At 37.3% G+C, this 10,903-nt stretch overlaps 1 protein-coding gene across 1 annotated transcript; it reads right to left on the bottom strand.

The window, feature by feature from the left end:
• Positions 1-2,516: 2,516 nt before the first annotated feature.
• Positions 2,517-6,141, bottom strand: LOC144704395 (phosphoglycolate phosphatase 1A, chloroplastic-like). Its single transcript, XM_078576810.1, has 11 exons — positions 5,732-6,141; positions 5,224-5,291; positions 5,019-5,111; positions 4,862-4,933; positions 4,337-4,408; positions 3,942-4,001; positions 3,487-3,539; positions 3,285-3,382; positions 3,097-3,196; positions 2,895-2,998; positions 2,517-2,782 (listed from the first exon to the last, which is right to left on the bottom strand). The coding sequence occupies exons 1-11, from the start codon at positions 6,000-6,002 to the stop codon at positions 2,676-2,678; spliced, it is 1,098 nt and encodes a 365-aa protein (XP_078432936.1). The 5' UTR covers positions 6,003-6,141; the 3' UTR covers positions 2,517-2,675.
• Between the last annotated feature and the right edge of the window lie 4,762 nt (positions 6,142-10,903).

Here is a 10,903-nt window from a genome sequence, read left to right as displayed (position 1 = left end):
GATTTAGAAAGCAGACTAAGCTATGAGGTGATATTGATAATTTACTATTTCTTAATTAATTTTTTGATGATTAAAAGTATCAATTTAGAAATCATTTTATGAGTTATTTATTACAAAACATTATACCATTGTCACTAGTTTGATTAATTTAACTGGCAACATATTAAGGTATAAGATATTTTGAAAGACTTTGAATTAATCATATAATATTACTAATAAGAAAACATTTATTTTTTATAAATTAATAATTCATGAATTATTATGCGCTACAATTTGAATGTTTAAAAATATTACCAATGGGCACTCCTTGGATTAATTCAACCAACAACAAAATGATGCATGAGGGTATATTGGGTTTTTTCAAACATGATGCATTATTTTTTTAAAATAGCTTAATTCTTTTTCGAAATGGTTTACACATGAATCACTTTGTTGTGGTTATTTATCCGATAATATATCACTATTACGGACTATTAGAGAAATTCATAAAGTAACGTAATAATACATGTGGTATTATTGAAAACATTTAGATACTAAAATACCATATTAATTATTAAATTATTGAGATATTCCAATTGTGTAATTACTTGATTAATTTAACTAACAATGTACTAACACAGAAGGTAACATCTAAGACTTCAAACTGCTTAATAATGTATCAATGTATCAAAATAAAAAATACCAATATTTTTTCATGATTTAAAATTCCAGGTCATTTTTTATGATCTATTTATCAAGTAAAAATGTCATAGCTGATGATAAATTAAAAATAGTTTTAATTATATTTCAAAATTCTTAAGTCATGGATGAGTTTATTATGAGTTATTTAAAAATTAATATCTTACAATTGGGGGTGCCTTTAGACTAATTATGATATCATTATCCTTAACACTCTCAAATATTGGATTATGTTATCAGTATCCACTATGCAACATCCTATATTGAAATTCTGTTGAGTCCAAAGGGGAGCACTATCCAGAAAGGTATCCAATATTTACTAAACTAATGGAATTCTAACCAGTATCAGGTATTTTTATTGGATATACAGAAAGATATCCAATATACATTAACAGGATACTTCTCAAATGCCAGATACCATTAAGGCTGATGTCCAAAACCAGTCAGAATAATAGGCAACCTTGAGGGAATCAAGGGAATAAACTTTCGGACTTTGGAAATTTCATTTTTTCAGTCAGGGAAATTCTTGCTATTATTCATAATTAGTGGGCCATAAGATGTATGTAGGGTGCAGAGAAAATTTTGCACCATTTGGGGAAAATTTAGACTCCACCAGACCCTGTGTGTCATTGCAGTGCAATTTTTGAGCAGAAATTCGCGCAGCGCACCACACTCATTCAAGGGAATGATTATATTTAACTTTAATTTTTTCCTCATTGAACTTCAATATATCTTGAAATGGCCTGAAATTGGATTGTTCATCATCAAACATTGACATAGAGAAATGTCGATTAACTTGAGATATAATTCTTCAAAGGTACACAGATTTTGGGGATCAAGATGATGGATCGACAAAACCAGCAAATAACAAGTGATTTACCGCCAGAATATTTTTCAGATGTATTGTGCAGTATGGCTTCTCCGTAGGCACTGTGATGTAAGGTTCAAATAGTTCTGCCACATCGCACATCGCACAAAAATTCACAATTAACTGATCCTCACCATGGAGATGTTCCAACATCACGTTCATCCTTACAGGATGAGGGACAATGTGAAAACTCGAGATGCCAGACAGGACAAAACTACCCATATCTTATATATATTCTCTCTCTCTCTCTCTATCACCTACAATCCAGTTCTCCTAGATCAGTCTATCACTAGAGTTATCAAGATATATAGCTGGAGTTATCCAGATAGGCACGAAGAAAAAATGATGTGTTTATGAAGATAGAGATATGTAGCTAACTAGGCACATACAGAAGCAGAATGATAAGTAAATGATTGGTGAGATAAATAAATTGGTTAATATATAAATAGATAGATTTATAAGTAAGATAAAGAAACAGATAGATTTATTGATAGATAGCTGATTTGAACGGTGGAGATACTTATAGGGAAATAGATTGTTGGCTGATAGATACATAGTTAAATTCATAAAAATGTGTGTGTGTGTGTGGATAGATGGATGGAAAGACAAACAGATTGATGGATAGACCGACGCGTATATGAAGGCATCTAGATAGAGATATGTAGACAAATAGACATATACAGATACATATTGATAAGTAACTGGTTGGTGAGACAGATAAATTGGTACACATGTAAGTAGATATATGTCTAAGTAAGATAAAGAAACGGATATATTTATCAATAAATATCTTATTTGAATGGTGGAGGTATTTATAGGGAAATAGATTGTAGACTGATAGATACATTGTTAAATTCATAAATAGATAGCTAACAAGATACACACATATATATGTGTGTGTGTGTGTGTGTGTGTGTGTGTGTGTGTGGATAGATGGATGAATGGACGGACGGATGGCCAGACAAATAGATTGATAAATAAAAACTGAAGGAGATGGAACTAGTATTGATCGGCAGCGGTGACAAATGATATGAACAGTGCCATCTTAAAACATTAGAAAAAGGTAAAGAATGATGGCAGCTGACCATACAGGAATCGTCAATTGCGCATTTTCTTAACACAATTTTCCTCAGACGGCGGCGGCTTTGACGGCGAGAAGATCGGACAGCTGGTTGGTGTAGAAGTCAGGCTGGATGGAGTTGTTTGGACTCTCAAGCCTTTCAAGGGTGGTCACCCCTGAAAAATATAAACAGATCACTTACAAACCTACCTTCTCTTTTCTCAAATATTTTAGATATTAGACTAAAGTTTGCGCTAATAAAAATTATTTACTGTTTGTAAAGATTACCTGAGAGGACAAGAAGGGTTCTGCAGCCACCGTTTTGGCCAAACAAGATGTCAGTGTCGAGCCTGTCGCCCACCATGCATATCTGAGACTTGGTGATCCCAAACCTGGAAAGAACGTAAAAATTCCATTAAAATTTTTAATAATGTAGATGTATGATCATTTTAAAATTCAGAAATGGGATTTTTAAAAATTAAATTCTCACTTGTTGGCCAAGTAGTCCATCATGAAAGTCGATGGCTTTCCGACTACAATAGGCTCCTTCTGAGTCGAGCCACAGAGCGCACCCACCATGGAGCCTCCGCCTTGATTGATAAATAATTTTTTTAACAATAAGTTTTGATAATTAAAATAATTAAAAATATCGATTCGGGATAAGAATCTAGAGCAAACCTGCCCATTCTTGAGCATCTGTCAGGTGAGTCACCGCATCCCGGTTCGTGGCAATGAAGAGACAACCGGGATTTTCGCGTATACACAGAGTTCCGTACCTAGTAAAGAAGGATGGCTACTTAGCTACCAAATTATTGAATTTTTATGATTATAAAGATTGTTTATTTTACTTAATCATAATCAGAAGGCAGGAACAACTTACTGGACTTTGTAGTAGTTGAAGTGCCTGTCAAAACCCACCACAACTGCACCGACCTACACACAGAAAAAGTAGTCCAAGAAAATTTAGGAGACAAGCATGCATAGCGGGCTTCGGCCATAGGAAAGGACCAGTTTACAGTGATCGGATCAACCAAGTCTATTGATTGACTGTTCCGGATCGAGATCATGAAGACTGTTCAATCCATCAGCCTGCTATTCTTCCCCTTCAACAATGATTTTTTAATTTCTTAATTGATCAAGCATGATCAACTAAAATCATGATCAATCTAGGATTGATCTTAATCCCGATTACCTAAAAAATGGATCCTATCAAAAGGAATCGATCAATCGTGTCTGATCTATGATCGATCCTTTCGATAGATCTCTTTGATCAATCGCCCTGACACTGACCCCAAGGCGTGAATGGAAATTAGTGAAAATGAATGAGGATATTACGTTTTCATCGTGGTGCATCATGAATCCGGGCTTCAGCTCTATTTTTTTCTCACCATCTGCCTGGAAGTAATAACATCAAATTTTAGTGACTCAGAATTAAAATATAATTCTACACGAAAGAATTTGCGAGTCTCTGAGATCTAGAAGTCTAGCTCTCTCATTTTCCATATTTCAGGGCCACAACTCGTCAATCAACCTCAATTCCAAGGATAAAAATCATCATTGATACGCATTTTCATATCTGAGCATGAACGATATTATCGGTGCAAAACCGAATCAAATAAATGCAGTAACCAGCAGACAAAACTGTTCCTCAAAAAGGCAATCTTCCTTCAATAATTTTAAACATCCATGAGTTGATTATTTTTCCTCAATAGTATCAAAGATAAACGTACCGGGCCTCCAAAATACTGAAAGCCAGCCAGCTCCAGCTCCTTCAAAATGCCATCCTCGCCAATGACATAAATCTGGAATGCCATGGAAGGAAAAGTTATTTCTCTCCACTCGGATGTCATTGGTACAGGCAAAGAAAACTCCCGGAAACAACAATCCAGAAACCACACTAAAAAATGCAAGAAAAAGGCTACTCTAAGAAAAAGCAACGCTCTTCAAGATCCAATAAGCAAACTTTTACGGAGAATATTGATAATCGATATCATAGCATAATCCGTAAACAAATCAATGAAAGATCATCTATAAAACCATAGCCATAGAATATATTGGTTTTACAAAAGCAACGGAGATTATCAATATCCCGAAGAGACAGAAAAAAAAGACAAATACGGCTACCCCCTAATAATGCTACAAAAAACCAATTATGATACAAATTAGAAATATTCAGGCCCATTAGTGAGTAAGATGTTCACATTGGCGAGGCATATGGAAGTGTAGTAGATAGTGTTTAGTTTCCTAAAACTTGCCTTTTTGTCTTTTGGGAAGTTAATAGATTCAAGGTAGGCAGCCGCAGCGAAGGAAGACGCAAAAATCTCCTCCTGCAATAGTTTTTTAAAAAAAACTACGCGTCAGAGCGCATCAGCTAGAAAAGAGGGCTCAAATACATCAGAATTGATGACTCACTTCAGTGACATTGAGGCCGAGCGTCTCAAACTTTTTTCCATACTGTTTTCTGGACTTCGTTGAGTTGTTTGTCACAAACACGAGCCGCTTGCCCTACAAAATTGAAAGTTTTCAAAGAAATTCTCACCAACTTTAACATCAAAGAAACAATTTTTACAGAAATAAAAGAAGAACTAAATCCATAAAGGGAACTCCAAATGCTCACCTTTGCTCGCAACATGTCGAGCGTCTCGGGGACTCCGTCGATGAGTTTATCTCCTTTCCACACGACTCCTACGAAAAAAACGGCCAAAAATTACTCAACAAGTAAATTTTCTTCCCGAAAAAATTGCATAATCAATGAGTGTATCTCCTTTCCACACGACTCCAACGAAAAAACGGCCAAAAATAACTCAACAAGTAAATTTCCTAACCGAAAAAATGTAGAATCAATGAGTGCATTTCCTTTACACACGACTCCTACGGAAAAAAAGGGCGAAAAATAACTCAACAAGTAAATTTCCTAACCGAAAAAATGCACAATCAATGAGTGCATTTCCTTTACACACGACTCCTACGAAAAAACGGCCAAAAATAACTCAACAAGTAAATTTCCTTCCGGGAAAAATTGCACAATTGACATTTCTCCGCGCACGAAACGAGATACAAAAATCGAAAAAACAAAGAACAAGGCGAGCACGGAGAGAAAAACAGAGACACATCAAGGAAGATACCATCGCAATCGAGAATAAACGTCTCGACGGAGTCAATAAGCTCCTCAACATTCTCCAGCTTCCGCGAACTCGCGCGAACAACAGCGGAATTCGACGCCATCGGCTTACACTCGCGCAACTGCCCCGCAGAGCTCGCCAACAGCGAGCAAGGCTTCAGAACAGCTCCAGAGAACAAACCGCGAGATCTCAAGCCCGAACCAGGCAAATCCACCGATCCAGAGGCCTTCGGGGAAGCGCGGAGGAAGTGAGAGACGGATCTACAGCTCGACATCGCTCTAATGAATAGAAATTCTCCTCCGCTGGAAGGATTGCGAGGCAGGAGAGATCGAGCGGCTTTTCCTTTTATGCGATCGCAGGCTGCCCATCGTCTGGATTTCGAAATCGTTGGATCGTGTGGCCGAAGAAAGAAACGAGGAAAGAAAGAGGAGAAGAGACCAACTGAAAACGTGAGGGTGGGGACCCGCTTAAATATGTGGATCAGGAGCTACACTCATCTAGTGGAGGACTGGAGGTGGCTGCCTCCGGTGGGCCCCACCCTTGATTCCCGAGCCGTGTCGAGCACTAGTATAGTTCCGGATCGTCCCGGAGGTGGACGATGGAAGGGACCGGACGGATTTCATCCTGACCGACGTACAGAGTAAGTTCAGGGACGAAGGACGGGACGGTTTTTCATCCACCGCTAAAAAAGCCGTCCCGTCCAATCATACGAGGACTGTTTTTCGTCCCGTCCAGTCCTCCCGAGATGAATTTTCATCCCGGAATTCATCCCCGACGAAAAAAACCCATTTTATATTTTTAATATATTAATATAGATTATTCTAAGTTTTTTACGGGAAATATGGAGGAGAGAGAATGCAAATGGACATATGTACAATTAATTCTGAGCGGCGTCACTTTGCACGCACGAAAAAATACAGGGACCTTGGTGCAAATTGTCATAGCGAGGCCACGTGGTGAGATCTCAACCGTCAGATGTGAATCCGGCAGTTTTTCTTCCACACCCGTTCGTCCATCGTACGAGACCTCCAGATGGATGGTTTTTTGTCCCACGGGACAAAAACTGTTCCTTCTGGTGGTCCTCGAGACGAATTTTCATCCCAAAATTCTGGTGGTCCTCGGACTGGAAATTTTTTTCCATTCTGGGATGAAAAAATCGTCCCTGAACTATAGTCGAACTAAGACTGTAAAAGTCATTTAGGACTGGGGACGGGCAGACCGGCACGATCCGACCGGACTGGTTAGTCAGGCAGGATTAGGTCCGAGGGTCAAACTAGACTAGGACAAGAAGGGAAGTTTTAAATATTTAATTTTATATTTTTTTAGTAGAACTATAAAAGTCATCCCCGATTACGCTACCTGCCTCCCGATGCACCTCCTATCTCCGAGAGAGGAATCAACATGGTATTGCTGATGACGAAGGTTTCTGGCTGTGGAGGAATGCCAATGGTGGATGTGAGGTTGAATTTGGACAGGGCGTTTACAATGGGCTGTTTGTGGGGGTCATGATGATGGTGTAATTAGGGTTTGATGGTCCTGGTCCAGTTGGGATTTTTAGCAAGGACCTAAACCTTAACTAAACTTTGCTCCGGTTCCGGTCTATTCTTGCTATTAAGAGCTTGTCATCTAGACTATCCTCTAGAAGGCTCGCCTAATGCAAAAGGTGATTCTCGAGCCGTATCTAGTGGCCCGTGTCTAGTACATTTCTAAAAGTCATCCCCGCTATCCACATCACACTGGCCCTCCCTCTCCCCTCTCCAGATTTCTGAACCTGCTTAGCTCATGCTCCCTAATCCACCATCCCTACACGAGAATTCAACATGGTTTTGCAGATGACGAATTTGGGCTGAGTGTTGGCAGTGGGTTGTTTATGGGCCCCATGATGATGGTGTAATTGGGCTGAAAGGTAGCGACAAGCTTGATAGAAAGGTTCATATCAAGCTCATCTTACATTGAGACAATCTGACCATTGGTGGCGGCCGTTGGACAACAATGAGTACTTCTTCATAGGTGGGTTGTATGAACACATTGCAATCTCTTCCTCTTTCAGGCATTTCTTCCTGTTTTTTTCACCCTTGGTAGTTCTCCATGAACAAATAGAGATGGAAGGAGAAAGACCTAGAGAGGGATGTAAAGAGAGAGTGAGTGGAAAAAGGTAGGACAAGGCACATTAATTACCCGTAGTTCTAAATCTGCTTACATTGATGGTTAATAAAACCATCAAAATGACTTTTCTAAATTTATATTGAATAGTCAACAAGGCTGGACAGCGAACGAACAGGCACCAAACAAGATCACACTAAAACCAAACAACTATAGGTAAGGTTTAGGTCTTTAATAAAAACTAGGACCAGACCAAGACTGTCAAAATTTTGGATTTGTAGTGTCTTATCATCATAACTTGGGTTCATATCAAAATGTTTGATGTGGTTTTGGCATTCAAAAGCTTATCATCTAGGCTATCCTCTAAAAGGCTTACCTAATACAAATGGTGAGGAAATACAAAAGAAAAAGAACAAATGCCACATACATCTCATTGTCACCTTCCCCTTGGGTTGAGTGATACTTTTTATCTGATAATCTTTATCAAAATTCAAATCTCTCTCCCACACTTTTTTACAAAAATAATTGATCAAATAAATTTTATGCACTAGGCCACCAACAAAATAAAAGTGCCATATGAAATAAACGTGTCCTTACTCTCCCATACTTGGATTTAATTCCCAAGGTTTTGAGGGCTATTATATATTTTTTTCCTGTTCTTGATCTACATCCTTAGTATTTTGGATTATAGATTAGAAGTTCCAAAAAAAATTAGGGTTACTGGAAAATTATTGCTTTTATTTAACCAATGTTTTAAAAGGGCTTAAATGGGCTTCAAGAATGAATGAACTTATTATGCATCAGGCCTCTTTTATAGTCTAGGCCCTGGCTTGGGTTTCTTATTCTGGCCTAGGACATGGTTTAAGATTCTCTATTTGTCCCATTTGCATCAATAATTACCATTGAATTTACCTAGGTCCTGAATTGCAAATAAGACTCTAAGAAGATGTGAGAAAAATTGACTTGACTCCAAAGATTCAAGCGAGAATATTCACAAAAATCAATCAAATGCATAAAAATACATACACACACATATATATATATATTATAATTTTCTCTTTTATTCTTAAATGATAAATAACGCATGTGCAAACTGAAAAAAAAGTGGCAAAATCATGTATAAAAGAACATTTTTTTCTTGAATTTGATGTTATGACACTGTTTTCAATGAATCATTTGACGGATATTATGTGGTCGTTAAGCCAATCATACCACCATGTTAATTTAAGTTCATTGAATAAAAATATTAGGTTATTTATTATTCCAGTGTGATGTTTATAATAAAGTCCAAGAATACGTGCAATGATATAGTGAATTATTATGAGATCATAATACATAGATCAGTGGTCTTTGAACATGCATTCTAAATATTCCAATTCTATGGATAATTGAGATGGACATCAAATTATACCGGTAGAATAACACTAGCTGATCATACTTATATGATAAGTTTTGATGATCATGTGGCTATTAGTGTGGCAACACTAAGGACATATAGTGGGTGCTCTTTGGAGAAAGAGTTTACTGAATTGATCCGTATGAATCCCTGAATGGTATTATACCTAAGTGTCAATCAGTTTGATTCATGTCATGGTTGTATAAGTGATCCACTAACCCGAGACAAAAATGACATCTTGTGATGTAGTGAGAAGCCTCTAATCATACGATTCAAACAAGTCATAACCCGGATGTAGTGAGAAGCTCACAGAGGTGATTGAGTGGTCAATACCGGATAGCCTGCCCTCGGTATAAGAGAAGATTGACTCAAGGAAGACGATGCAGAAAATCTCTGGCCACAATAGTGAGGATATTGGTGAAGGCGTTCTCCAATGATCCCCCTTGCGCATCAGTACTAGTCAAATGACAGATTAGGGTTTGACGATTAACAATACCCTAAGTTGTTCGAGAGTCTCACACCGATGGTGGATTATACATATATGGTAATTGATGGCAGTAAAGGTTCCATGAGAGAGTTCAAACAATACTTGGTATCTTCTAGAGCATGAGATGTACCTTGACACCCCACAGGCTGCAAACTTAACCTATCAATTGGGTTAAATCGATCCTTAGTTAATTAATCTATATGTTGATATAGTTAAATATAATCTATATGTTGGTCAATAATTTTTATCGGGCCACTAAAGTTATTAACTAGAATGATACATGGGAATAGAGGGTCACACACATAAGATCATAAGGGCATTGGTGAATATGTTTTACTTATGGGGTTTTTGAGAAAAACTTAAGTAAAATATAAATAAGAAAGGGGCACTCATTTCAAGAACCTAGGCCATCCAGAATTGAGATTCCCCCTTTCTCAACTCTCATCTCATCTCTACTCAACCAAGGAGAGTGTCTTCAAGGAGAGTTGGAGAAGAAGAACTGGAGATCCAAGGCCAACGTGACCGCGTGGATACTTCTAGAGGCGTGGCACGTGAACGGCTTCAGAACAATCTCAAAGCGAGCATGTCAAGGGTGGAATAAGTTCCCCAAAAGGTACATTTGATGCATTGTTTTATAGAAGGATTGAGAATTGATTCACACGCTTCTGCATCATGGAAATCATGGTTTCCATGGATGAACCAAGGCACAAAACCCAACATCATTTAGAGAATTAAATTGGATTCATATATTTATAGTCCCCAAAATACATTGGTAACAATGAGAAATTTTTATGCCCTGTGATGCACTAATTAATATATGAGAATAGGATATTATAAAGGATAAGACAAAATAGTTCATGAGTAAATTATTATTTAATGTTGCTCCTTAACAATAGCATTTATAAACATCTTTAAGTCATTATTAGTAAACTTAAGAGCATAATATCACTGTATTTTGATGGCCTATACTACGTACTAAATAGTTCAATTTATAATATTTATTTAATAGCCTTTAACATATCCAGTCATAATTGATGAAAATAAAATTCTAGAATTGAGGTACTATTAGGGAATTTTAATCAGAATTTGTAAGAGTAAAAATAAATATCAGTTAATTATATAATGATGCAAAATATAAAATAAATAATGAATGTTCAATTAGAGATAATAAGTGAGAGAGAGCTGGGTA

Source organism: Wolffia australiana, chromosome 6, assembly GCF_029677425.1.
Source record: "Wolffia australiana isolate 7733 chromosome 6, ASM2967742v1".
In the NCBI taxonomy this organism is placed as follows: Eukaryota; Viridiplantae; Streptophyta; class Magnoliopsida; order Alismatales; family Araceae; genus Wolffia; species Wolffia australiana.
This window is presented reverse-complemented; position numbering and strand designations above follow the sequence as displayed.